This window comes from Dryobates pubescens, chromosome 20, assembly GCF_014839835.1.
Source record: "Dryobates pubescens isolate bDryPub1 chromosome 20, bDryPub1.pri, whole genome shotgun sequence".
Classification (NCBI taxonomy): domain Eukaryota; kingdom Metazoa; phylum Chordata; class Aves; order Piciformes; family Picidae; genus Dryobates; species Dryobates pubescens.
In genome coordinates, this window is record NC_071631.1 from 13492564 (window position 1) to 13520367 (window position 27804).

A 27804-nucleotide genomic window follows, 5' to 3' on the forward strand; every position below is an offset into this window, starting at 1 on the left:
AAGACCTCTAAGATCATTAAGTCCAGCCATTACTAACTCTACCAGGACCTCTACTACACCATACCCTTGAGGACCATATTTAGACAGCTTTCCACTACATCCAGAGATTCAACCACTTCCCTGGGCAGCCTGTTCCAGTCTTTGAGAACCCTTTCAGTGGAAGTTTTTCCTAATGTCCAACCTCACCCTCCCCTGGCCTAACTTGATGCCATTAGCCAGGCATCTAGACCCGGCCCCACGGCCCAGACCCGAAGCACAGAGATGGAGCCCAAGCTGGTTTCCACCCCCACACTGGAGGCAGCAGATCCAGTACCACTCCAGCTTTCCCTGCTAATTGCAGCCCCCTCATCAGCCTGGGGCTGCCCTTCCCAAGATGGCGGCGGCCGGCAGCGGCCGTCACGTGATACCGCCGCCCTGCCCGCCTCAAGATGGCGGCGTGTGTCACGTGGCTCCCCTCGAGCGTCGCCGAGCAACGGCAGACGCGGCCCTGCCGGAGGCTGCCGGTGAGGCCAGGCCGCAGCGGGACAGCCGGGGCCGGGGGGTCCCTGAGCACATCTGTCCACTTCCAGGCGTCCCTGGCAGGGCCACCATGGAGATCTCCTTCGTGTACACGCGGAAGCGCAGCGAGTTTGGGCGGCCTTGCTGCTTCTCCGACCGGCCGGCCAAGGTGATGGTGGACATCCCCCCGGACCCCAGCATGGCCAGCAGCTTCATCCTCAGGAACCCTGTGGACAGCTCTGTCCAGCACAGCAGCGAAATGTCAGAGCATGAGGTGAGAGCTGCCTGCCAGGCATGAAGGGCCTCCCAGGCAGCACCGTAGCAAGGGGAGAAAGGGATGGTTTGCACCTTTTCATCTGGGGCTCTTGCTCTGCTGTCACAGAATCCCTGAATCTTCAGCATGGTAGGGTCTGGAGGGCACCTCTGGAAATCAGCTCCTCCAAACACCCTGCTAAAGCAGGGTCACACACAACAGGTTGCCCAGCATCATGATGTCCAGGCAGGTTGGAATCCTTCCACAGAAGGAGACTCCACAACCTCTCTGGGCAGTCTGCTCCAGGGCTCCAGCACCCTCACAGCAAAAGCGTTTCTCCTCACGTTCAGATGAAACCTTCTGGTTTCCAGTTTGTGCCCATTGCCCCTTGTCTGAAAAGTCCAGCCTCATCCTTTTGTTCCCCACCCTTTACTGATCAGCATTGAGAACATCCCCTCTCAGTCGACTCTTCTCCAGGCTGCCCAGCTCCAGGTCTCTCATTTCCTCCTCAGGCTGCTATTCCTGTCCCCTCATTATCTTCATAACTTTCACTGAACTCTTTCCTCCACACTTTTCTCTCTGCCACCCCCAGGTTAACACTGAGAGTGTGAAGGTGGAATCCCGTGGTATCAACCATGTAGAGGGTGGGTGGCCCAAAGACATCAAGCCACAAGAGGCAGAACAAACTTCCCGCTTCAGGAAGAAAGTGGAGAAAGATGAAAACTACGTCAACACCATCATGCACCTCAGCACCGTAAGGCCCTACTTGTCCTCCCTCCTTGCCTCCCACTCCCTGTGCCCACCTGCTGGCGGTTCCCTCAGCAGCACAGCCTCAGCCTGTGCTTCCCTTGCAGCTGATGGAGCACTGCGTCAGGCAGAACAACACCGTCAACATCTATGAGGAGTACTTTGGAGAGGAGGAGATGGTGGAGATGGAATATGAGACTCCCTTTGCAAAAACCATCAACTTCATCAGGTAGCATAACCAGCTGGTCTCTCCAGATCCACAGTGGGCTATTGCTTGTTAAATTGCCTTTGGAGGCAAAGGAGTTGGAAGAGCCAGTGGCTTTAGAGTAGTGCCAGAGCAGTTCATGGGGAAATGAGACCTGCTGCAGCCCTTCTTCTCCATATCTCCATCTATTCCTCCCCTCCCTGCCTGGGCGCTTTAGAGATAGGCAGCACAGCCCATGGACAGATGCAGCTCTGAGCATCTTCTAGCAGGGCTCTGGACAGGATTTATTTTTCACTCTTTTTTTTTTGGTGCCTCTAAGATTATTTCCAAATGTCAGCAGGGGCTCTTAGGTCATTTCTAGAAATCAGGTCCAGTAACACAATTGGATTCTTAGAAATGTATAACTGGAAAGAGTTTATTAAATCATCAACCCTTCTCCCCTTACCCAACCCACAAGAGAAACATTTCCTGCACTCGATGCTCAAGGGCTGCAGCTTGTTTTAATTGGGGTTCCCACAGCTTCCGCCGGGAGACAGGCATGCCACAGCGGGACAGAGCTGTTAGCAAGCTAACATCGTTCTTTGATGTCCTCTTATCAAAAAGGGACCCAAACATAACCAAGAGGACAGCCACTCATCTCTCCTGGTACCCTGACACATGCATGAAACTGGCAGTAGCTTACTGCAGCCTGGAGTTCCAGCAAAACATGAACAACATGAGCTTTGACTCCTACATCTGGGACCTTGGTAAGGGGAAGGGAAGCATCACCAGTCAGTAATGCTGCCACTGCGGAAGCACTTTGTGTCTTCAAAGAGCATAATGAAACCTCACAGCCCTCCAGAGGGGGTAAACAGGGGTTTGGTTTCTGCTTTGCCCGCAGATCAATGCAGAGAAGGGGAGAAATGTGACCTGAAAGCTGGCCAACAGGTGGAAAACCACTGCTAAAATCCCACTGCATGACTTCATGAGCTAAAGCGCCTGTGACCACAACAGGCAGCGGAGCCATGCTGCTCTTAATGTGGTTCCTGTCTTTGTATTGTTCACCTGAACTTGGGAAAGAAAGAAAGAGGCAGCACAAGCCTGTTCTGTCAAAGACTCTCAAAGAGCTGCTATATTTTGGAGTAAAAAACACAAAGAGGGATTGGGGTAAAAGGGGTTGGGGTACCAGGGGTCTGTCCACAGGATGGCAGAACAGGACAGGGCAACTCCATTCTCCAGCATCCTGGTGACATGGCCACCTCCCACAGCATGGCTGGGCAAGCACCATATGCATGGCAGGGAGCTGGGCATGGAGGAGCAGGGTGAGGCACTGGGAGTCTGCTCTGCTTGCCCTCCAAACTGCCTTGGCACTTTGCTCTTTGCTCATCCCTTTTTGGCAGAAAACCCCAAAAATCCGGAGCTCATTCTCAAGCCATCATCCCCTCTTGTGACTCTGGAATACAACCCCAAGGACTCACACATCCTGCTGGGAGGATGCTACAACGGGCAGATGGGTAAGGAAGATGGATTAGGCATGAGGTGACACTAATGAGGCTTCATTTTAACTCAGAAGAGCCTGGTTCCAGTGCTGCCACACTCACAAAGGGCAAAGCACTACCAGTGCTGCAGCTGCATGGCCTGGAGCCTGGGGGGTTTTGTGTGGAGGACAGGAATGTGCTCACCTGAGCAGGTCCCCAGGGAGGAGGGGACAATGTGCCTGGGAGCCCTTGGTGAGCACATGGGGCAGTGAGGCAGCTGCAGTCACAGCAAGAGATGTTTTCAGTTTTGGGCCCCTCTTCCCAGGAAGGTGCTGGAGCATGTCCAAAGAAGGGCAATGAAGCACAGCTCCTGTGAGGAGTGGCTGAGGGGCCTGGGGGTTGTTTAGCCTGGAGAAAAGGAGACTGAAGGGAGACCCTCTTGCTGTCTACAGCTTTCTGAAAGGAGGCAGGGGCAAGTAGGGTCAGACTCTTCTCCCAAGGAACAAGCAATGAGACAAGAGAGAATGGCCTCTACTTGCACCAGGGGAGGTTTAGGCTGGGCATTAGGAGCAATTCCTTCCCCAAATGGGTTGTCAAGCCCTGGAACAGGCTGCCCAGTACAGTGGTGGAGTCCCAGTCTCTGGAGGGACATCAAAGCCATGCAGATGTAGTGCTGAGGGACATGGTTTAGTAGTGACCTGGCAGTACTGGGTTAACAGTTGGACTCTATGAGCTTAAAGGTCTCTTCCAACCAAAAATATTTGATGATTCTCTGTTTCTGATCAGGAGGCTGAGCAGCACACATGCTGTGCTCCCTCCTTACCCCCATCCCCTATCTTCAGATGGCAAAAGCCCGGAGAGCTGCCATTGTTTCATCCACTAAATCGTTCTCGTGCTGTTGTTTCAAGTGCTTGGGAAAGGTGCCCTCTCTGCCAGCTTCGTTTACAGCTCTGTTATTTACTTGGCCACGGGAGCCCTTTGATTTAATTGCTCTCATTGTAATGTTTTTCCTGGCTGTTGGCAGCAGCAATCAGATCTGACAGGACGTGCTTCATGGGCTGTCCCTGCACGCTCCGCAGGTGATGGAGGGGAGGCACCTCCCCCAGTTCTCCCCAGTGCTCCCCAGGCTTGTATCCGTGGCCCAGCACAGCGCACCCCGTCACGTCCAATTGCCTAATTAGCAGTAAGCAAGAACGAGCGTGTGCGGCTCAGTGCCTGATCTCCGCTGCACCACGGCCAGCCCTGCGCTGGGGCTTGCCCTCAGACGTAGGGGAGGACAAAAGGATGGTGGATGCTCTCCAGCGAGAACCTGCCTTGGTTAGACAGCGCCCTTCGGGCACGCAGGACAGCACAGCCAGGGCCAGGTCACACAGGCTGGTTTTTAGCTGCGTTGAGAGTCAGAGCTGCTGTTTGGAGCTGACAAGGAGCCGAGGGTTGCTTAGACTGTGTCTGGTCCTGCTGAAAGCCCTTGTGCAGAGCTGGGGGGAAGCCAGGGAAGATTTATTGTCTCTGGGATTTGAAGTGCATCTGTCAGGATGGCTCAGGAAATGCTATTGAGTGTATTACCACCAGCCAGCTGGGTGTTTGCAGAAGGTGCAAATTGCATTAGCACTCGGGAGAGGCATCCCTGAGGGGCACAGGCATGGTTCTTTTGATAGGACAAGAGGAAACGGTCTCAAGTTGCCCCAGGGGAGGTTTAGGTTGGACATTCAGAACAATTCCTTCCCCCAAAGGGTTGTCAAGCCCTGGAACAAGCTGCCCAGGGCAGGGCTGGAGTCCCTGTCCCTTAAAGGATTGAAAAGCTGTGTAGATGTGCTGAGTGACATGGTTTAGTGGTAACCTGGCAGTGCTGAGCTGACAGCTGGTCTCAGTGATCTTGAAGGTCTCTTCCAACCCAAATGATTCCATGACTCTATGACTCTGGGGCTGGGAAGTGGAGGGAGAGCACCAGCTACGATTTGCTCCCTGTTCTGGCTTGGATAGTGGGGCATCATCTCAGGAATTGTGGCAAGCAGAGGAGACGGGCAAGGCAACTGCTGCAGATTGTAACAGCTTCTTTTCCTGCCCAGCTTACTGGGACACCAGGAAAGGGGGACTGCCTGTGGAGGTGTCCACCGTGGAGCTCAGCCACAGGGACCCTGTGTATGGAGCCATCTGGCTGCAGTCCAAAACAGGCACCGAATGCTTCTCTGCCTCCACCGATGGGCAGGTAAAGGGCAGGGGCAGGGCAGTGTGCTGGGCACTCACACAGGGAGTTCACTGGCAACCAAAAGAGCTTCTGCCTGCTCTGCCCCTCGCCAGCCACGACAGCATGAGAACAAGGTCCCTGGGCTGGCAGCACAGGTTGGCACAGGGCAGCTGCTTGGCTCCTCAGCACCCATGGCTGAGCTGTGAGCAGCCCCTGCAGCCCCCTCCCACTGCTTGTCCCTGCAGGTGCTGTGGTGGGACATCCGCAAGCTCTCCGAGCCCACCGAGACACTGGTCTTGGACACCACGCGGAGAGGGCTGCTGGAGAACGCCCTTGGTGCTGTCACGCTGGAGTTTGAGCCCACCATGGTGAGCCTTCAGCTGGGCAGGCTGTGCCCTTTACTCACTATGGGCAGAGCTCCAGAGGCACAGCATCTGATGCCCAGAATGACCCAGAGCACTGTGCTGCAGCTGGCAGCATGTTCTCACCCCTCTTAAAGACTTAGGAGCAGAGGTTCTCCCAAAGCACAGGGTCTTGATGGCCTCTAGATCTCCAAGTCATAGTGGGTCCCAAGGCTCCATTCTCCCCAGGCACTGGCTGCACAGCCTTTTTGCCAGCCTGCTGATGGCTGCTCTCTCCTGCTCCCCCCCTCAGCCCACCAAGTTCATGGTTGGCACAGAGCAGGGCATCATCATTGTCTGCAACCGCAAGGCCAAGACACCTGCTGAAAAAATCACCAGCACCTACAGTGGCCACCATGGACCTGTCTATGCTCTGGCCAGGAACCCTTTCTACCCCAAAGTCTTCCTGACAGTTGGTGACTGGACTGCTCGGATCTGGTCAGAGGAGACCAAGGAATCATCAATTATGAGCACAAAGTAGGTATTGCCTTGTGTTTGCCCTTCTTCTTTATGGAAGAGTATGTTTGGGGCAGGGGACCAGCAAAGTCTGGTCTGTTCTGGTCAGGCAGGAGGTGGTGGGACAATCAAGGCAGAATAACGTCAGCGTGGCCAAGGGTGCTGGAATGGGGGGTGCTCAGGCCTGGGATCTTGGCTGTTGGTCAGAGGGATGGGAGCCACAAGCCCATCCCTGCTGTGTTGGGTCTGCTGGCAGGTACCACCTTTCCTACCTGACAGACGGGTGCTGGAGCACTGTGCGGCCAGCTGTCTTCTTCACCAGCAGATCAGATGGCACCCTAGATGTCTGGGACTTCCTCTTCAAGCAGAAGGACCCTTCTCTCACCCTGAAGGTTGTGTCTCCAGAAGCTCTGGGTCCCTCACCCTGAAGGTTGTGTCTCCAGAAGCTCTGGGTCCCCCACCCTGAGAGAGGGATAGGGGTACCCCCCAGCCAGCACTGGCAGCAGAGTGCTGGGCAGATCTGCTAGCCACAGAGACAGGGGATGGGGTCCCATCCTGCTTGGGCAAAGCTCCATCAAGCAGCAGCTCTCCTGAGCTGTGTCTGGAGCCTGCTGTACCCAAAACATTTCCATGTAGGCTCCTCTTGCTGGCAGCTGTGGATCTGCCTCTGTCAGCTCATCCTGCCTGACTGCCCCTGCAGGGTGTCACCTCGGGGCTAAGTGCCACCACTGCCCCATCTTCCCTCCCTAGGTCTGCGACGAGCCCCTGTCCAGCCTGCGCCTGCAGGACAACGGACGTGTCATTGGCTGTGGCTCCAAGCTGGGCACTGTCACCCTGCTGGAAATCTCCTCTGGGCTCTGCACCCTGCAGAGGAACGAGAAGAACCTGGCCACTGCTGTACGTCTGCTTTGAGCTGCAAGCTGCTGGGCCAGGTCATGGCACTGCTGCCATGCTGCTGGCACACTCTGCCAGTGAGCCCTGGGGAGCTGTCCCCTGCGGTCCCCTGCTCCCCTCAGCACCTCTTCTGCCCTAGATGTTTGAGCGGGAGACAAAGCGGGAGAAGATCCTGGAGGCCCGGCACCGGGAAATGCGGCTGAAGGAGCGCACCAGGTCAGAGGGACAGGGCACAGAGGTGGAGGAGAGGCTGCAGGAGAGTCCCCAGGAGGTCCTGGACCGTGCCCGCAGGGAGTTCTTTGAGGTCATTGAAGCAGAGAGGGCACGAGGAGAGCCCCAGCAGCTGCATGGCAAGGTACCAGGGGTGGGACAGACTGGCAACAAACTGCAGCAGGGACTCGCTGGCCTGGGGCAGGGGACAGGAGTCAGCTTCTGCCTTTCAGGTGAAAGACCTCAAGAGAGAGGAGGTGGATGCACAGGGGGAAGAGGCAGAAGAGGGGAAAGAGAGCCAGCTGCCCAGGGACGAGGAGGAGAAGGAGAAGGAGAAGGAGAAGGAGAAGGAGAAGGAGAAGGAGAAGGAGAAGGAGAAGGAGAAGGAGAAGGAGAAGGAGAAGGAGAAGGAGAAGGAGAAGGAGAAGGAGAAGGAGAAGGAGAAGGAGGAGCATGCTGCCAAGGTCAGTGCACTTCAGCTTTGAGTCACCTTCCCCCTCTTTGCTAGAGCTGGTGGCTCATGGGGGGTGAGGCTGCTGGCCCTGAGCCGGGCAGAGCTTGTGGGGTCTTTGCCTTGGTGTGATGACAATGGAGAGAGCCACACTGCTCCTTGACCCCGTGCCTGTCCCCTCTGCAGGAGCCATAGCCAGGACAGGACTAGTGTGTCACACAGAGCCCCTCATGCTGGTCACAGAGGCTCCCTGGCCCTTTGCCCTCCTGATCAGTTTTTTTCCTTGAGGGTGAATAAACAGGAGTTTGCTACGTCACGTTTCCTGTTTTGTCACAGCAGGGTTGAGCAAAGGGTGGGAAAGCTGCATCCTCTCCCTCTTCATCTCCCCTCCTTGGACCAGGCCACGGATCAAAGCCACCTACCCACCACAGTGGGCAGTGCCCACGGCAGCAGGGTGACCTTCAGTGTATCCCCAACCAGAGGAGCAGAGCAGAGCTGGGTGGCTGGTGGCAGGATCCCGGGGCAGCACCATGCCCCTCTGCAGCTGCAGAATGATGCTGAGCAAAGCCCCCATGCTGAGCAAAGCCCAGCTGCTGCCACCCCTGCATGGGATGCCTGTGGTGCCAGGGCTGGGTTATCAGCACTGCGTAAACACAGCCTGGCTGGAGCCCTGAGCTGCTCACCCCTCAGTTAATTATTAACCAGATGCTGGTTGTGCTCCCCCACAGCACAGCTGTCAGCAGAGGGAAGAGGCCACCACACGGGTGACATTGCTACTAGAATGAGCCAAAGGTGCAACTCCTCTCCTGTGAAGACAGACTGAGAGAGTTGGGGTTGTTCAGCCTGAAGAAGAGAAGGCTCCAGGGAGACCTTCTGGTGGCCTGTCAGTACTAAAGGGGCAGCTAAGAAAGCTGGGGACAGACTTTTAGCAGGGCCTGTAGTAACAGGACAAGGGGTGGTGGTCTGAAACTGAAAGAGGGAGACTTGGACTAGAGAGAAGGAAGACATTTCTACAGGAACCATGCTGAGCCAAGGTGTGACTGCTGTCCAATGAGCTACTGCCATTCCCCAGGGACAGGGGCCCCCAAAGATGTCCCCATTCATCCCACACTCATTTTCTGCTTTTATTTGGAAGGATGTGGCAGGTGCTGGGCAGGGGTGGGGCAGCTGCCCACCATGAGCAGGAACAGTGCCCTCCAAGCCTCCTCCACCGGGGAGGCAGCCAGGGCACCCACCGCAGCCTGAGTTCCAGGGTACTGCTGCCAGGCTGCCCATTCTGACAGCCAGACCCAGTGCCATGGCTTCACTACTCACACAGTAGGAGTTTGGTGCCACAAGAGTGGCATCACAGGGGCAGCATCACATCTTCTTGCCTGCTGGGGTTTGGAAGCCCAGGATGTGCCCACGGGCTGCATATTTCACCTCCTGCACCACCTGCACAGGGCAGGGTGGCTCCCAGTGTCCCACATCCCCAAGTCCCTGAAGGCACCCAGGGACAGCAATGAGGGTGGGACGTGGCAAGGGGACAGCCAGGGAGGACTGAGTGGAGGAGAGCAGTCCTGGGTTCCCCCAGCATGGGGACCTCCATCTACCTAGAAGCAGGAGGATCAAGGGGGAGCCCCCCAGCCAGGGCTGAGACAGTCTGGTGTCAGGACCTGGTTCTGCCTTGTTACTTCTTCACTTTGATGAGAGAGTGGTAGACAGGTTTGATGATGATGTGGAGATGCAGGGAGTTGTCGATAAGGTACTCAGAGGTGCGCTTCTGGAGGTCGGCATGGGCGAGGAAGTCGGCAGTCTCGTCGGAGCTCTGGTGGAAGCTGTAGGCGTGCTTCACCAGGACACGGCCCTGCTGCCGCACGCCCACCAGCACCGTCTTCTGAAAGCTGACACCGGCAAAGTCGGGGCTGCTCATGGCCGGGGTGATGACCAGCCGCGGGCGACCATCCTCGAGGCGCACCGGCTGGACGGCGGCCGAGACCGAGTCCGAGTAGACAGGGCGCAGGCTGACGGGCAGCCAGCGCGGCGAGAAGAGGACGTTCCAGGTCACTCTCTTGCCGGCATCGTGGCTGCTGGGACCCAGCTGGGTCTGGAAGCTGGTGCTACGATCATCCCGGGCCGGGTTGTTGATGACCCACTGGGAGCCCCAGCTGGGGGCGAGGTAGTTGCGGGGCAGGAACATGCTGCAGTTGACGTCAAAATACTTGGCGAAATGGAGGGGGGAAGCAGCATGGAACTGGAAAGCCTGGAAGAGCAGGTCCTGCACGGCGGTATAGTGCTGTGCCAGCACCGCCGACTGCGCCTGCAGGCGGAAGAGCTGGCTGGGAGCGATCATGGGGTACCGGATGGCACGCAGCACCCGTGCCGCCACGGGCCCCTCGGGCTGCCGGCGGCTCAGCCAACTCTCCACGGCGGTGTAGAGCTCCAGCTCGCTGTGCAGCACCAGGTCAGAGCGTTCCAGCAGCAGCAGCAGCAGCTCCACGCTCACCGAGCTCCACTCGGCGCTGCCCAGCACGGCCGAGAGGTTCCAGGCCAGGAACTGGAGGCAGCTCTCCTGCAGTGCCCCGTCCCCGATGCGCACGGCGTAGTGGTACCAGCCCACCACATGGCCCTGGCTGGACTCGCTGGCCAGGTGTGTCTTCATGTAATCGGCCACACCACGCTGCAGCCCCCACACCCGGTACTTGCTGGCCAGCTGGTGCATGGGGATGGCTTGGTGCAGCAGGATGGAGACCCCCCCGCAGTACAGATACCTGAGGCAGAGTGTGGGGTGGTGATACTGGTGTCTCCACAACCCCTTCCCAGCCCAGTGCAGTCTCCAGGGGAGCATCCTCCCTCCTGGGCTGCATGTCTGTGGGTATTCCCATCACATGGGGCTCCCATGGTCTCCAGGGAAGCATCCTTCCTCTTTGGCTGCATCCCTCTGGGGATCCCCATCCTGTGGAATCCCCATGATACCTCAGAGAACATCCTTCCTCCTTGGCCACATCCCTCCCAACATGCCCATCCCATGGGGTCCTTGTCTCCAAGGGAACATCCCCTCTCTTTGGCTGCATCCTTCCAAGTATCCCATCTCCCCTCGCTGGCTGTTTCCCTCTGGGTCTTTCCATCCCTTGCTTTTCCCATGGTCCCCAGGGGAGTTGCATCTTTCCTGGTGTCCCCATCCCAGGGGTCCCAAAGTACCTGATAAACTTCTCAAAAAGTGCAGCAGTCTCAGGCGGCTCATGCAGGGTGATGACGCTCTGGTTGCGCAGGAGGCTCTCAAAGACCTCACTCTGGAGGCTGAGCAGCAGCTGATGGGTGTGGAAGACCTTGGCCTCCTCGGAGGCAGCCGTGCGCACCCGCAGCACCGTGTCGCTGCCGTTGCCGTTCTGCAGCAGCTCCTGCAGCCGCTGCAGCAGCATCAGCGAGTGGTTGATGGTGGCTGCAGGGCCATCGCCAGCAAGGTCGGCTTTCTGGGCTGGGGGGAGATGGGATCGTCCCAGTGCTGCACCCCAAAACCAGGGTACAGGGTGCTGGAGCGCAGCAGAGTGGGGCCTGGCTGTGGGGCAATGCGTGGTTAATGGGGGGGCTGGGGAAGCCTGGATGTTTGCACATCTAATTCTCCCCGCCCCAGTGCCAAAGGGCCAGCTGGTGCCAAGGGGGTGTGTGGATGACAAGGGGACATGGGGAGCCAAAAAAATGTTTTTCTGCAGCAGAAGGGCGAGGACCACCATGTCCCAGGCTTGGATCTGCTGGGAAATGGCCCTGTGCCAGGCAGCACTGGCTCACAACCCAGTCTGCCAGTCCCAATTTTGTCCCCACTGGAGGCAGAGCAAGCCCTGGGCATTGCCCTTGATCCCCTGCATCCCAGACTGACATGTGGGACACACAAGAGCCTGTAGGTGTGGTGAGCCAGGCAGCCCCTGCCCCTGCACCCACCCCATAGTGTGAGCAGCCTGAGGAGATCAGCTGCCCTGGCATCACTGTGGGTCAGTGCCACAGACCTGCTTGTGCCATACCTGTGCCTGGTGTCATCTCTGCCTCCTCACTTCCATTGTGAACTGGCCTCCCTAACTCTGGCTATGTGTGCTGAGATCCAGCAGCTGGCACCAGCTTGGGCACACACTGTGGGGTGACTGTCCCCCCATGTCTGTGTCCCTGCCGTGCCAGGATGCCCATGAGGATAGGCATGAAAACAGGGGTCTCCATGCTCCTGTAGGCACAAGGAGTCTTCCTCCCTTTCCTCTTCTCCTTCATTCCCGGCACAATTCCCACCCTATCCATGGAGCATCCTTCCCCAGGGTGAATTTGGCTCCATCTTTCTCAAATCCTATCTTGCGGATTAAGTGCCGGCTTAAGCCCAGATGAGCAGGGATGGGGAAGGGGATCAGGAGCCCTTCACCCTGTGGGGCTGGACATCACTGCCCATAGTACCAAGCCTTCCCTAGACAGTGGTGAGCACAGCTGCAGTCTCACCTCCTGGGCACCACTGGGCACAGCTCTAGGGCACAGCACATCCAGAAGCCACATCCATCCCTCCCCAGGAGCCATGAGGGCTGGTGGAAAGCTGTGCTCAGCCTCCCATGGGCATCACAAAACACTCACACCCCTGCCAAGCCCCATCCTGGCACCCTACAGCAGGACCCCCACACACTGACCCCTCCACGCCTCCCTCTGCCACAATCGCCCTTACCAGCTTGCACAGTGAGGAGGAGGAGGAGGAGGAAGGCAGCGGTGGCACAGCCCCAGCAGCGAGTGGCCACGGGCTGGGCACCGGTCAGCCTGGCCATGGCTTCACAAGCGCATCTGCCGGGTGCCAGCGCAGCACGGGCACACAGTGTCTGCCTGGAGCTTATGTAGGCCAGGAGCCCTCCCAGCCCCGTGCCGCCACATCGATTGGTGGAAACTGGGACCAGCTGTTACCAAGGGAACTGCTTCCAGCCCCCATCTATCCTACCCTGACCCCCAACCTCAGCCCTACACCCCAGAGTGGCATGCCAGGGTGCCCCAGTGAAGCCACACCACACCGCATCACATAGGGGCATCCCCCATTTGCCACCTTCTCCCACTGTGGACGGGCACTGCCATGCTGTGCCACAGCCCCATGCTATGCCGCAGATCTGTGCATGGCCGCAGCCCTTTGTGCTGCCGGGATGCAGCAGCAGGGGCTTTGCATTCAGGGCACAGCTCGGTGTGGCCTCCCTGCTCCCCCCCAGCTCCCCCCGGCTCATGGGTAATTCATGCCGGCAGCAGCCCATCACCATGGCATCCGGGCTGCCGGCAGGAACTGCCTGCCCTTTTCCCAGCCTTTGCAGCCAAGAGGCTCCCCGTGAGGTGTGAGTGCCCTGTGCTGGCCTCCACAGGCACCTTGCCCACCCCGACGGCTCTTGAGACGCTTTGCAATACAGACAGAGTGGTATTTGACACACACACCCCCACCCTGTAGCCCCAGTGCCACATGTAGGGCCAGTGAAGCTTGGGCATGGGGCTGGGGATGATGCTGGGTGCCCCTCATCCTGCTGCAGTGTATGGGCATCCCTCTCTGCAGGAGCATTCAGCTGAGCCAGCAGGATAGGAGCAGGAAGCGTCTGCACCCCACTTTTGGGCCACTGACACCATGGGATGAGGAGAAGCCAGGACCAAGATCCCCAGCCATGGGGACAGACCTCACAGACAGCAACACCCTGGATCAGACAAGCACAGCAGTTCCTTACCCACCACATGGGCATCCTGTGAAGGTGGTGAGACACTGCCATACCAGGCAGGACACCTACTGCTTTACTTATCCCCAGGAACACTGCACCAGGTTACATCAGGGTGCAGAAGGACCCCACACACTACAGCAGGCAGCACAAGGGAGATGCTGTGACCTTCAGCATGCAGCAGTGCCAGAGCCAAGGTGGCATATTAGCTGTTTCCCAGTTACCCAGTGCCTGGGCTGATGGGATTAGCACTGGTGCATGGGATCGGTGCCAGTGCCCACGGTACCACAGCTTTGTGTTCAGCTGCTGGATGAGGTGACAGCATGGCATGTCTGGTACACATTTCACACCCCACTGCCCACCAAGGACCGATGGGGCATGCTGTGCCATCACCATCACTACCAACATTGGCACCTGCAGTGGGATGGACAATATGCCATGGACGGTGGGATGGGGAGCAAGCGGTTCACAAGGAGAAGGCAGCCATTAGTGGTGGGGTAGGACAGTGGTGGCCAGGGCTCTGTGCCAGGCAGGGGGCTCTGACTGAGCAGGGTGTGATGAGCCATCTGCCCCTTTGCGTCAGCTTGCCCAGCCCTGGCATGGTGCCACCCAGTGCTACCACCACGGCTCAGGGTGCATTTGTGAGGTCTTCTGAGGACAGATTTGGGCTCACGTGGGAGCAGAAGATGGGGATGTGGGGCCAGGGAGCCCCATCAATGAGCACAGCCATGGCCTGGGAGGGTGAGCCCAGGCTTAAACAGCATCTCCAGATGTTGAGCGTGGGCAGATGTTGCCACAGCTCCCGGTGGGGGTGGGGATCACCCATCTGGCCCTGCCCCACGGGTGGAGGAGCTAGGGATAAGACACTCAGCCATCAGTGCACCAGGGGCTCAAGCTTTGTGGCCCCATGGAACAAGAGAACCCCAAGAGCATGGTGCAAGCAGAGCATGGACTCCAGATGGGCACTCCAGGGGCCCCTGCTGCGTCACAGCCAGTTAATGGCTCACCACATCCACTGATGCCTCATTTAACCACCTGCCTGCAGAACAACAGCTTCACGCTCTGTGCCAGCCCAGGCTGCACCCTACAGCCCAGGGACTCTCGTGTTCCCCATGGAGGCATCAGCAAGCTATGGAGTAATGTGGCACAGGCCATGGGGGACCACGGGGACAATGCTGGGGTTCACCAGAGGTCAGGCCATTCATCCTCCAGCACCTGAAGAAACGGAGTTCTGCCGGTCCTGGTAATTATGGTTGAGGCGGTGGAGGGCTGGCTCACCATAGCAACCTGTGCCAGGTGGCTGCTGCCAGCCCCACAAGCTGGAGGGCACTGAAGGGGTGGGACTCAGGGGGCTAGGTGACCGCAGGGACGGGCAGGGGGACATCAGTCTTCCCACCCATCCCTGTACTTCTTGGCAAACTGAGGCACAGGCAGGCTTTCCCTTGAGCCTGAGCCATCAGCATGCCCTCTACATGCCAGGGCTGTGCTGGTGGACACAGGCAGGTACACATGGATGTACCTTGACTTGGTGACACAGACCTTTGGCTACCATGAGGGACACAAGCTGTCCTCCAAGCACGCAGACTAACACTCCTATTGCTCTGGGGTGGGGACGAGCTCTGCCCACAGTCAGGGCTGGCACAGCACCCCAGGTGACCCATCTCTGGTCCCTGAGGAAGCCAAGAGCCAGCTGGCAGCTCTGCCCACACCAGTCTCCGTCACTCTGCCCACACCCTGTGTCCCTCGCACCCAGAGAGGCTGTGCCATGCTGTGGGTGCTGGAGAGGACACAGCTACCCACGACAGTGACAAAGACACCAGTGGGGACACAGCCACTGGCAACAGGGACACAGCTGCCAGAGAAGACAGAGACACCAACGGGGACTCAGCTGCCAACAGGGACACGGACAGCGGTGGGGGACAGACATCGAAAGGGATACCAGCGGGGACACAGCTACCGGTGGCTCTCCAGGCCCAGGGGAAGAGGCACCACGCAGCCGGCTGGCGACACGCGGGCCACCAAGGTGAGAACCCACCTCCTGCAGGTCTTGGGGAGTGGGACTCCAGGCAGGGGAGGAGGGAACAAAGAGAGGACCACACCATCCCCAGACCACCCTCCCAGCAGAGCAAACTGGACAGGGCTGGGAAAGGGTTAAGGCACTCTCGCAGCTGATCGATGCCCCAATTCTCGAGAGCACATGAAGGGGCCGAACTCGCCCCTGCTGATTAGACAGATCTAATTTGCACTTAATTGGCATCCCCCTGCGCACATGTTGTGCTCCCCCCAACAACTCCTCCCAATCCGGGGCTCTGCCCAGGATCCATCCTGGTGGGGTACAGCTGCCAAACCCCGCGCCGGGCTTCCGGAGTCCCCCACCGCGTGGTACTGCTTAGGGAGGGAATGGGGGACATATGCATTGCTGGGGGGGGGGGGGGGGGTGGCCAGAACCGAGGCACCGGCTGGGGAGGCGTGTCTCCCACCCCGGTCCCCCAGGCTCCGAAGCTGTCGAGGGTTGGTAGTCGTCGAGACTGAGCTAGTTCAGGCTCTTTATGGTGCGAACTGCGAGTACAGCGGTGCTCCGTACCCCACCCTGCCCGGGCTGAGGACCCTGCCCTGCACCCATCTCGACCTGAGGACACCCCTTCCGCAGCCCCCCAGTTCGGAACCTCACACCTCACGCCCCAGGCTTAGCAGACACCCCCGGCACCCCCTCTCGCCCAGTTCCGTCCGCCGTCACTAGGACCCGAGGGAGTCCCCCCCGGGAGATGCTAATTTGGAGGGGATCTGACCAATCAGAATGCAGCGCTCACGTTGAGTCTCCCAATTCCCTCAGGATGCCTCTGTGATTGGTTAAAGCCTCGTCCCCTCTAATAGCAATGTAGATCTCGCTATGGGGGTGGTGCCGCCCGGGTTTATGAGTGGTCGGGAGTGGGACCCTCAAAAAGGCCGGGGCCGGGGCCGCCTGGCAGCCAGCCAGTCAGCCAAGAACATCGTGGGTTAACCTACTTTCTTTCAAGGTGATAAACGGGGCGACGGGGATAAAAGAGGAGAATCTCCGGGAGTGGGACCACCCTCCACTGTGGGAATAGGGACCCAGTGGCACTGTCAAGCCAGTGCCCCCTTAGGGGCTGGATCCTGCATCCTTGGTCTTGCAGCATCTGCAGACAATGGGCAGCTCCAAAATGTCCCACCACAGACAGACATGGAGGCAACTGCACACATGGGAGCCAACTCACCTCGAGTCCCCTGTTCCATGTCTCAGGTGCCACCTTCAGTCCCCTGATGTTGCCTGTCTCCCCTCACAGTTGGTCCATGGCAGAAGGGGATGGTCCCAGTGCCCAACAGCACAGTGTGGGCCAGCGAAGCCGCACAACTGGAGCCAGAGCGGTCGCCCTGCATGGTTGGCATCTTCCCCATTGTGTATTACAGTGTCCTGCTAGGGCTGGGGCTTCCAGGTGAGGAGGCTGGGGCCGGGGTGGGGGCCTGCCCAACTGCATGAGGAGTAGCACCCATCCTGCCTCATTTGAGCTGTGCACCCTCAGCTCAGCCTTTGCCCACAGCTGCCAGCAGATCCTCAGCTCCCATCCTAGCCTGGGGTTCTTTGGGGATGGGGAGGAGAGTCCTCAGGGGTGGAGGACACCAATGTGCTCCCCATGACCTCCCTGGCCTCCGGGCCAGCCTCAGCTGCAGTGCCCAGCTCTGTGTGGCAGGTGCCATGGCAGTAGGGACAGATGGTATTTGCATTGCTTGGGCTGATAACACGGAAGAGATTAATCAACTCAGCAAATCCCCCCTGCACTGTGATATTTATATCTACCCCCCTAAGCCAGGGCCTGGTGCCGCTCATCCTGTGGCACTGGAAGAGCCCCACTCTCCCTGGGGTCCTGGGCACTGCAGGGCTGGGCTGTGAGCTCCAGGCTGTCATCAGGAGACATCCCTACCCTTCCTCCAGTGAACATCCTGACTGTTGTGGCCCTGTTCCGCCTGGCCACGAGGACCAAGAAGTCATCGTACTGGTACCTGCTGGCCCTGACCACTTCCGACATCCTCTCCCAAGTCTTCATCATCTTTGTGGGCTTCATCCTGCAGACGGCCATCCTGGCCCGGGAGGTACCCAGCGCCTTCGTCCATACTGTCAATGTGCTGGAGTTCACAGCCAACCATGCTTCCATCTGGGTCACTGTTCTGATGACTGTGGACCGCTACGTGGCGCTCTGCCACCCGCTGCGGTACCGTGCCATCTCCTACCCGCAGCGCGCCCGCAGGATCATCTTCATCATCTTTTCCCTGGCTCTGGCCACGGGCATCCCCTTCTACTGGTGGTTAGATGCCTGGCGTGATGCTGATCCCCCTACTGCCCTGGACAAGGTGCTCAAGTGGGTGCACTGCACCACCATCTACTTCTTACCCTGTAGCATCTTCCTGGCCACCAACTCTATCATCATATGCAGGCTGAAGCGGCAGAGGTGCTCAGGGCGGGCTGGGAGACCCCACCTGAGCAAGACTACAGCCCTCCTCCTGGCTGTCACCACTGTCTTCATTGTGCTCTGGGCTCCCAGAACCATCGTCATGATCTGCCACCTCTATGTGGCCTCAGTCAAGAGGGACTGGCGCATGCACTTGGCACTGGACATCGCCAACATGGTGGCCATGCTCAACACCACCCTCAACTTCTTCCTCTACTGCTTTGTCAGCCACACCTTCCGCCGTACAGTGGGTGAGGTGCTCCGGACTCATCTCTGCACTCGGCCTGGCAGCACCCGCTTCCCAGCCCTGAAGCCACTGGAGCTGCTGGCCAGCACAGCCCTCTGAGCCTGGGTGGTGTTCAGATGGGGGTCCCAGTGCTCACCCCAACCCCTGCATTGCACTGGAACCCCCCAGTGTCCTGCCCCAGGGACACTACCCAGCAACATCAGACCTCCATGGAGGTGGGAGTTACTGTGGGTGCTGATGGTGATGTCAGGAGGAAGTGGTTGTGCACAGCAGCAGCACCCACTGCACCCGTGGGACCTCTGCCTGAGCCACCATGGGAAGGCAGCTCAGCCCTGCCTATGCTCAACCCCTCCAGGAAAATTCAGCTACAGGGCAGCAAGACCATGCCCCAGTGTCCTGGCAGGAGCCACTGCCCACACCGTGAGTGCCATCTAGGCTGGGCTTCTCTCCAGGCATGGGGTTCATGAGGCTTATGTGTCCAGCTGCAGCCAGGGACTGTAGCCATGCTCTCAGCTGCTCTCCTGCATCATCTCCAGCCTGTGCTGAACCAATGCACCAAAGGTCCTGGGGTACCCAGAAGGCACATCTGCCCTGTGGTGATAGGTGCAGGTAAGCTTCTGTGGTGCCTACTGAATGCCAAGAGGATGGTACTTCCTCCATGAACCACTGTGCTGAGACCAAAAATTCTGCCTGTCCAGCTCTCTGCAAGTGGCCAGGCCAGGAGCACCAGCACCCCAGTGCAAGAGTGAAGTTTCTCCCACCGATTGCAAGTGAAAGGACTCATGATGTCCCCCCTGCCTCAAGGTCACCCAGAACCAGTGCTGTCCTCCCAGTTACACCAGTGCCAAGCTGCTGCGACACGGGTTGAGCAGCCTGCTTGTTCCCAGCTGCCACCAGAGGGCAGGGACGGTTCACCCTGCAGAGCTGGCACAGTTTAGGGGCACAGAGCTGGCATCTTTGGCACCCCCAGCCCTGACTGCCCTGCTCACTGCCCTAATTCCCCTGTAAGGTCCTTAGCATAATCCCCCCCAAACAGCCCAGTCTTTCCATTCTAATTCCCAAAGACTGGGCAGGATGGCACCCAGGGGTGCCCTGGGGAGCAAGGACTCAGCTGGGTCCAGAGGATTTGGAATGCTTCAGGCAGGGCACAGAGACCACTGTTGCCCACCTCACCAAGTCCTGGCTGTGGCTGGCACTGGGGTGGGATGGGGCACAGAGCTTGCTCTGGCGTAAGCCACAACCCCCAGGATGTGGGGCTGACCCACACTGGCACCATGCACCTGTCTGCTCACAATGCAGCCAGATCAGTCCCTGGCACGGGCAGACTCCACTGGCAGTGCCACCTTATGCCAGGCAGGTTCCGGCTCTGCCTGTGCTCTGGGTGACAGGGTTAAACCCCGACCCGGTGGCGTGGCTGGTACCTGGGAGGTGCTCGCTCCATTAATTCTGGCATATGAGGAGAGCAGGATCGGGAAGAGATTAGATATTAACCCAGCCAGCACCTCCCGCCCAGCAAGCACCCACCCCTGGGGGCTTCCAGGACTGGATCCCACCTTGGGGCCCTTCACTGGGGCTGGAGGGGCCACAGGGCAGGGGGGCTCGGCTGGCAAGGGCTACATTTGGCAGGAGCTTTGCCTGCGGCAGGCCGAGACCGCCGCCAGCCCCCCCTCGCCGACCGGTGCTTATTTACTTGGAGAAGGAGGTGGAAATGTGCTGACCGCGTCCGCTGGCGGCGAGGGGCTCCGGTCTGGAGAGAACCGGCTCTGGTGGAAAACAGCTCCCCAGCCCTGGCCTGAGCAGTGACGGTGGTGGGGAGGCAGCTGGGAGAGCGAGTGGGCCCCCTCCAGCCCCAGGTACGGCCCCACCAGCTCCAGGTACAGCTCTCGCCTTCCCGAGGGGAGCTGCTGTGGCTGGGTGAGCAGGAGCTGCCACCGAACTGGGGTTCAGTCAGCCGTGCCAGCCGTGCCAGCCACCCGGCCCTTCGGCTCCGTAGGAAAGGTAAGCCTGGAAAAAATGCTCCTGGCATGCAGATGTTTTTGCAGTGAGCCGGTAGGGAAGCCTGGCCCGGGTCCCGGTGCTGTGCCAAGCTGCACCCCAGCCCCTCGCAGTGACACAGGGATCGACTGCCCGATGCTCAGGGCACCAGGGAGCCGGGACCAGGCTCTTCCCTCATCAAAAGGGATGTGCCAGGTGCCAACTATCCCAGAATATGACCATGGGAGGGGATTGAGGGCAACTGGTCCCTCTCAGCCCACATTTGGTCCTTGCAATGCAGCTGGCACACGGTGGCATCACACTCAACCCATCCTGCAGCCACCCCCCTGGCAAGGTGTTTCTCTAGGACCTACAAAACCCCCAAAGGTGTGCAACGAGGGCTGGAAAGCCAGGAGAAGCAGGGAGGAAATCCTCTGCTGTGGTGGGGGACATGAGGGCAAAAATGGTGTGGCTGTGGGGCAGCTTCAGCAGGATGGACACCAGCCAGCAGCCTCAGGGCAGCTGAGGGGTCTCGGGGGGCTTGTGTTGAGTCAGCAGCTGGGAAACCTGCTGGCCCTACAGGGCGGAAGGAAGCAGACGGCAGGAAGCCACATGCTCCGTGCTCCATGGCCTCTCTGTGGTCTGGGCCCAGATCATCGCAAGTGCGGGGGTGGCAGGGCAGCCAGGCCACGCTCCTGGCACTGGTTATCCAAGGCTGAGCTATTGCTGGAGAGCTGAGGGTACTGCCAGGCCCTGCGAGGCTGAACTGCAGCTCTCCAGGGAAACTGAGGCACGAGAGGCTGCTGCAGAGCCCATGTCCGTGCCACCCTGTACCAGTGCCCATGTGAGGGCACACGTGTCTGCATGTGCTCCATCAGGGAGGAACCATCCTCCCAAAAACACCATCCTGAAGCCAAATGCTCTTTAGGAAGTAGAAGGGCAGGAGGGTGAGTGGCAGCAGGTGCAGCACCCAGCCCAGACACGTTGTCTGCTCCTGGCAGGTGCCAGTTCTCGTGCCATGGGTGCTGCCAGCTCCAGCTCTGCTTCCCTTTCTCCTCGGATTGTTTCCATCCCAGCCCCAGCAGGGGGAGGACCTGCCAGAGGCACATTGAACTTTCGTCTGCATCCTTCTCCCGCTTGCTTCATCTTCCCAAAATAGTAGCAGCACCCTCCTGGAAACCTCCCCCGGGGCTGGCAGGGCACCCCAAGCCTTTGGGGGCTTTTCCCTATCCCCAGTCCCCAGGGATGGAATGACTGGGGGGTGCCCACATCCAGCTGCGGGTTGCACAGCCACTCCTGCCAGAGCAGGGACTATGGGTGGCTGCCCTGGGCCCTTGGCACCCTGCAGAAAGGGCTTTTGTGGGGCACTGCTGCCCTGCCAAGGGCTCCAGCTTTAGCCATCAGCTGACATTCCTCCAGGAGGCCCTTCCGGGCTTGTTCCTCGAGGTTTCCCGGTGGGTGCCCGGTATCCTGACACGGCGACGAGGCCCCCTGCAGACCCCTGCTCCGGAGTCCACCCACCAGCCGGGTGCCGCCGACCCAGCACCGAGAGGAGGTCGGTGCCAGGCTCCGTGTGGGCGATGCGGCCCCGGCCTAACATCCCCACACCCTCCAGTCCCCGGCCGTCTCTGTCCTCCGAGCTCAGCAGAGTCCGGGGCTGAGACCCCGCAGCTTCATTCCACTGATAGTTCCATGAGGATCCCTCCACCCGACCCCAGTCCGCCCCGCCCCGCTCCCGCCCACCCCAGCACGTTCCGTGGTTCCTCCCGCCCGATGCAGGACCCCAGCCCAGCTCGGTCCGCCCCCTCCTCACGGCGGTGGGGCAGGTCCCGGCCGGCCCCAGCCGCACCTCGGGGAGGGGCCGGGCCGGGCAGGCGCGCACGGTGCGGCGGGACCGGGGTTCTCCCGCTGGCACGGCACTGCACAGTCGAGCGAGGGGAGCGGCCGGGCACCGGGCGCTGTAGCCGGTGAGCGGGGCTTGGGGGCCTGCGGGGGGGACCGGGAGTCGTAACGGGAATGGGTCGGGATCCAGGACCGAGAACCTGGAGCCGTCCGCCCCCGCAGGCTCGCTCAGACGGAGACTTGGGGGCGCCTCTTGTCAAGTTTGGGGTCCGGTACCGGGCGGGAGCACCGGGGAACCGGGCTGGTACTGGCCGGAGGGTATGTGGGAACGGGGCTGGGGGTGCGGGGGAACCGGCCGGGTTGGGAGTATTGGGGAGCCGGTACCAGCCGGGGCTCGGTCCCAGCGCAGTACCGGCGGTCCCTTTCCCCATCCCGGCCTCCGGGTACCTCTTCGCGGACTTACGAGTGTCCTGGCCCCGGGTAGTGGTCCCGCTCCAGCTCGAGGTCACCTTGCCATAGGTCTCCTGCTGGGTTACCCCTTCCCCAGCGCTGGGACTTGAAGCTGCTTCGCTGCTTCTTCATCCCTGTGTCCACCCCACACTCGCCGGGGCCGTAGGAGCAGAGACAGGGACCCCCACAGCATGCCATGCCGTGCCATGCTGTACCAATGCCATACCAGGCTGCTTGTGTGCCAGCGGCCAGCAGTGCCGGACACGGGATCTGTGCTGGGCCAGTGCCTGGAGCCAGAGAAAGGAAGTGGGACAGGAGAAGTAGAAAGCGGAACACACTGACACGAAGGGATGAGGCGAGGGGACAGCCCTGTCCCCAGGTGTAACCTTGTCCATCTGGCTTGGGCCCATGCTTGGAGTTCCCAGGAAACCTGGTGGGCACGGTGCTGCCTGCTCCTGGTGCTGGAGGAAAGGATTGACTCAGCCCCATAGCCCACACAAATTCCACGTCTGGAGGGAGTATGTGGGGCACAGAGAGGCTGAAACCCCTTGGCTACTTCCATCTTCCAGGCAAGGAGCCCACAGGGACATGCATCTGTCCAGTCCCATCATCTGTGGGGTGAGGTCAGCTGTGCCAGTGCAGATGGGGCTTACTGGGACCCCATCACTTGTGTCCCAGCAGGAAACATGCGCAGTGGAGACTGGGCATAGAGGTGGCACAGGCAGCACCAGGAGCTGAGCTGAGCTGGGTACTGGTCTTGATTCCTAATGTCCTTTCTGTCTTGCAGGGTCCCTGGACACCATACTCATTGCCTTCACTGCAGGGCAGGATGGGTGCTGCAGCAGTGCCAGCAGTGTCTGCCTGCATGCTGCTGGCCCTGGCCCTTCTGCCCATAGCTGGTGGCCAGACCAGCCCTCCTTCCGGCTGTGGCAAAGACCTCTCCTCCCTCTACTACAACCTCTGTGACCTCACGGCAGCCTGGGGCATCGTGGTGGAGGCTGTGGCCAGCCTTGGCGTGGTCACCACCTTTGTGCTTACCATTGTCCTGGTGGCCAGCCTGCCCTTCATGCAGGAATCTCAGAAGAAGAGCCTGGTGGCCACACAGGTCTTCTTTCTTCTGGGCACCTTTGGGCTCTTCTGCCTGACGTTTGCCTTTATCGTGGGGCCGGATTTCTCCACCTGCACCTCCCGCCGCTTCCTCTTTGGCGTCCTCTTCGCTATCTGCTTCTCCTGCCTGCTGGCACATGCCGTGGCCCTCAACTTCTTGGCACGGAGGAACCGGGGCCCGCGCGGCTGGGTGACTCTGGCAGTGGCTTTGCTCCTCACCTTGGTGGAGATCATCATCAATGCCGAGTGGCTCATTATCACGGTGGTGCGGCAGGAGGGCTCCCCGGACCCTTGCCGGCTGGCAGATGCCGACTTTGTCATGGCACTCATCTATGTCATGTTCCTGCTGGTGGCTGCCTTCGTCACTGCCTGGCCGGCTCTCTGCGGGCGCTACGGCCGCTGGCGCAAGCACGGCGCCTTCATCCTGGCCACCACCGGCTGCTCCGTGGCCATCTGGGTGGCGTGGACAGCCATGTACCTCTACGGGAACCAGCGCACAGGCAAGAAGCCCGGCTGGGATGACCCCACGCTGGCTATTGCCCTGGTGTCCAATGCTTGTGCCTTCCTCCTCCTCTACGTCATCCCTGAGGTGACGCACGTGACACGGCGGAGTCCCGAGCAGGCCTTCGAGGACGACATCTACCCCACACGTGGGGTGGGCTACGAGACCATTCTCAAGGAGCAGAAGTCACAGAGCATGTTTGTGGAGAACAAAGCCTTCTCCATGGACGAGCCCTCCTTCGGTAGGCACCGGGGATCACCAGGCACCCTCTCGCTCCACCACAGGACTGGTGGTGCACACTGGCACCAGGGCTGGTGGCAGGCATGGGCGGCAAGACGTCTGGCCACGGCCCGCCCAGGATTGACGCCTGCTGTTGTTGTGGCTCCCAAAAACTCGCTGGGCTGGGTCTACCAGTTTGGGCTGAACTCAGTGGTAGCAGGGGTGCTCCCTCCTCGGTATGGGGCGCCTGTGGCTCCTGGCCCTCTGCCCTGGGGAAGCCACTCTGCTTGCGAGACCCTGCAATAACATGGGGTGGTGTCAGCTGCCCTGCTGGGGACAAGCAGCAAAGGTGTCTGCAGCCCATGGGGCAGGGTTGGTGCTCCTGATCAGCACCTGCAGCATCCTGCCTGCTGGGACACCTTACAATAACAAACCTCAGCCTGCCCAGGGCTGTGCTGGGAGCATGGTGATGAAAACCCTGAGGACATCCCTCCTGTCCCCCAGGAAAGACACAGAGCAGCCAGTTGTTGAGTCAGCTCATTAATTCTGCTGACGAGGAGCAGCTCCTGGTGGGGTGGGGGTGGGTGGCTGTGTGAACCCCCCTTATACTGTCCCCATCTCTTTGCAGCCAAGAAGCCTGTGTCCCCATACAGCGGCTACAATGGGCAGCTGCTGACCAGTGTCTACCAGCCCACTGAGATGGCACTGATGCACAAGGGGCCGGTAAGTGGCATCACTGGCCACCCAGCTCCCTGGTGACAGCTGCAACCTGCCTGATGGACAGGCTGTCACTGGAACTGGGGCCAGGGTGTGGGGGGATCCCCGACTCCCTGTAACAGGGTGATGGGGGGGTCACCCCCCGCCTTCCTCTCTTAGGACCACACGGGGCTGGGGATGTTCTCGGTGCCGCTACACCCCCCTGTGTCTGCCCCGCAGACCGAAGGTCCCTACGATGTGATCCTGCCCCGCGCCTCCACCTCCAGCCCAGCTGCTGGCAGTGCCAGCTCCACACTGCGAGCCGAGGACGCCTTTGCAGTGCAGGCCCGGCATGCTGGTGCCCAGAGGGATGGCAGGAACTGCCAGGTGAGTTAATGTGCAACACGGTAGGCGGAGGAGCTGGCACTGAGGTCCAGACTGTAGCCAGGGGCAAAGTCTGTCCCTGTGGCAGGGCAGGAACAGGGATGACTCTGCCTGGTACCCCAGCAGTGCCAGAGACAGGTCTGCTGGCCCATGCTCCTGCCTTCACTGTGCCACTCCAGTGCCATGTTGCTCTACCCACAGGTGCAGTCCCCGTATGGCAGGAATCGGTGGTGAAGCCCTCATGGCGCAGGTTCTGCAGCACTGGCACAGCTGTGACCTCACCGTTCTGCTCCCGAGGTCTCACCAAGCCTCCTACCGCCCCACCATGTGCATCAGCTTGAACCAGTGCCTGTGCACAGGACACCCGGGCACAGTCCCACCTGGCCATAGCACCCATAAGCTCTTCCTGGACCCCCAAGTCCCTGCCTCTGTCCCTGCTGCAAGGACCAGCTCCCATGGGACCACTCAAGTTGTTCCTTTGCTGCCTTTGTGACAAAAGGACATCCCGTCCTTTCCCAGGCCAGGGACCATCCACCACCTGGGAGCCAGAGGGACTCCTGCCTGGGGCTCCCTGCTGGCATCAAGCTCCCAGTTCCGTGCTGACCCTCACCTGCCCCAGGGACATCACAGGCCCTGAGCTGAGCTGGGACCACCCCACTGCAGGGCACAAGGTGACATGAAGCTCTCCCCAGCTTTGGTTCTCACTGTGCCTCATGTTCCCCATTGCTGCTCAAGGTCTGGGGGATCAGTGCCTTGCTGGGGCTGGGGATACAGCCCCCCATGGCTCCAGCCACCTTCTTGGTGCCTTTGGATCCCTTGGGGTTTAGGGATCCCTCCTGGGGAGCAGGGGGGGAACTGTGCCCCTTGCCCTCCTCATGGCTTTCTCTGTCATTTATCCCTTTCCTCATTTTTTTTCAGGTCAGCCCCAATAAAGGTGTTTTTTCCTACCTGGTGCTGTAGCAGGCACCTACTGATGGGGAGGGGGTACCCAGCCATGCCAATGGCTGCTCCCCCTTCCTGACCCCATCACAGCCAAGGGCTCAGCCTCACATTCACTTCCTGAGGGCCCAGAGGGAGCAGGGGGCAGCTCAGGGCAAGGCCATTTACATCCCCCAGTCCCTGCTCCCTGTCCCACCATAGCAGGTTGTGCTGGGGCCAGGGGCACAGATGGGGCTGCTGGGCTGGGAGCCGGCAGCCTCGTCAGGGCCGGCAGCACCGGGCAGGCAGCACTGGGACCGACAGCCCGTGGGCAGATGGGCTGCCTGGCAGGAAGTGGCATGGCACCAAGGACATGCCAAGGTCGTGGGTGGTTTCTCCTCCTCAGATTGCCTTTCCCCTCCACAGTGATTTCTCCTGCTGGGCAGGAAGCCTGCGGCCAGCAGTGCCATGAATTATTCAAGGACTGAAATGGCTCCATGGGGGCAGGGGGGTGACCTGGTCTCCTTGAGCCAGAGCTGTGCTGGTGGCACAAGTACCGTGCATGGCTGTGGTGCGCACACAAGGGATGTGCAGGAGTTTGGCATGCATGATGTCCCAGCCATGCCCTTGGCAGCCAGCATATGCCCATGAAGGGACACACCAGGCACAGCCCTGAAAGCCAGGGATAGTGGCAGGAGCCAGCTGTTTGCAGTAGAATCTGGCTGTGCCCCCAGGGGCTGTGCTGCTCACCCATGTTTACCTGGTACTGGTTGTTAGCAAGGACAGCTCCAAGTAGCACCAGGCACTTAAGTCCCCAAGGCTGTCGTCACCAGTGTGCTCTCCTCCTGGAAGCTGGCACAGCTCAGCACAGCAGGGCCTCAGCATGTGCCTGCCACAAAGGCACATCCACCTGCACACCTGGCGCTGAGCCAGGCTGATCGCCCTCAGCCACAGGGCAGCAGTTCTCAGGCTGCAAGGAAAGAGGTGAGAACCCCAAGGGCAGCAGACTCACACAAAAAATAAGACACACACAGTCTGTCCCGATTCAGCTCTGGCAGGGAACACCAGAGCTACGGTGGTTCCACTCCCTGTGCCTGGCCCCAGCCCCTCCGGAAGGCTGGAATCCCACCGGCTGCCTCCGCGGTGGCTGCAGAGCCGGGGCCGGCCCTGCTCCAACAGGCAACGCTTTGTGCCGGCGGCATGGCATGGGGCCACGGAACAGCACAGCCTTTGTGCCCTGCAGGTGAGGCCACCATGCCAGCAACATGGGCTGTACCCTCGTGGGAGCAGCCCCCTGGACCTCTCCCCAAGGGCTGGGAGCTGAGGGGCTGGTGTGTGCCATGTGTGGGTGGCTGTGCTGGATGGCATGGGATTGGCATGGGTGTAGCAACATGGCTATGGTAGCATCCCTGGTAGCAGGGAGGACACCACAATCACTGACCCAGGGTGTCTGCCAGGGCCAGGCAGGGGTGTGGGCAGGGCCAGGCTGGGTGGTAATACCATGGCTCACACAGTGTCCCCAAGCAGTGACAACAGCCAGAAGTGACATGGTGTAGGC

At 59.9% G+C, this 27804-nt stretch overlaps 4 protein-coding genes across 5 annotated transcripts; 3 read left to right on the plus strand and 1 right to left on the minus strand.

Annotated features, from left to right (window-relative positions):
• The first annotated feature begins 589 nt into the window (after positions 1 to 589).
• On the plus strand, positions 590 to 7867 carry DNAI2 (dynein axonemal intermediate chain 2). Of its 2 annotated transcripts, none has more exons than XM_054170744.1 (12): positions 590 to 772; positions 1344 to 1505; positions 1606 to 1727; positions 2307 to 2449; positions 3083 to 3196; positions 5230 to 5369; positions 5594 to 5716; positions 6003 to 6226; positions 6462 to 6597; positions 6956 to 7102; positions 7239 to 7454; positions 7543 to 7867. In XM_054170744.1, the coding sequence occupies exons 1-12, from the start codon at positions 590 to 592 to the stop codon at positions 7792 to 7794; spliced, it is 1962 nt and encodes a 653-aa protein (XP_054026719.1). In that variant the 3' UTR covers positions 7795 to 7867. The 2 variants fall into 2 exon arrangements, with proteins under 2 accessions (XP_054026719.1, XP_054026720.1); XM_054170745.1 differs by having other exon boundaries at positions 7239 to 7421; positions 7681 to 7867.
• A 1011-nt stretch (positions 7868 to 8878) lies between these two features.
• BTBD17 (BTB domain containing 17) lies at positions 8879 to 12529 on the minus strand. The gene is made up of 3 exons (XM_009897967.2): positions 12433 to 12529; positions 10941 to 11217; positions 8879 to 10510 (listed from the first exon to the last, which is right to left on the minus strand). Exons 1-3 carry the CDS (start codon positions 12527 to 12529, stop codon positions 9430 to 9432), a joined length of 1455 nt encoding a protein of 484 aa, XP_009896269.2. The 3' UTR covers positions 8879 to 9429.
• A 4177-nt stretch (positions 12530 to 16706) lies between these two features.
• Positions 16707 to 18253, plus strand: GPR142 (G protein-coupled receptor 142). The gene is made up of 2 exons (XM_009897968.2): positions 16707 to 16896; positions 17394 to 18253. The coding sequence occupies exons 1-2, from the start codon at positions 16767 to 16769 to the stop codon at positions 18251 to 18253; spliced, it is 990 nt and encodes a 329-aa protein (XP_009896270.2). The 5' UTR covers positions 16707 to 16766.
• A 4977-nt stretch (positions 18254 to 23230) lies between these two features.
• GPRC5C (G protein-coupled receptor class C group 5 member C) lies at positions 23231 to 25562 on the plus strand. The gene is made up of 4 exons (XM_054171089.1): positions 23231 to 24270; positions 24877 to 24971; positions 25125 to 25331; positions 25530 to 25562. Exons 1-4 carry the CDS (start codon positions 23250 to 23252, stop codon positions 25560 to 25562), a joined length of 1356 nt encoding a protein of 451 aa, XP_054027064.1. The 5' UTR covers positions 23231 to 23249.
• The last annotated feature ends 2242 nt before the right edge of the window (positions 25563 to 27804 follow it).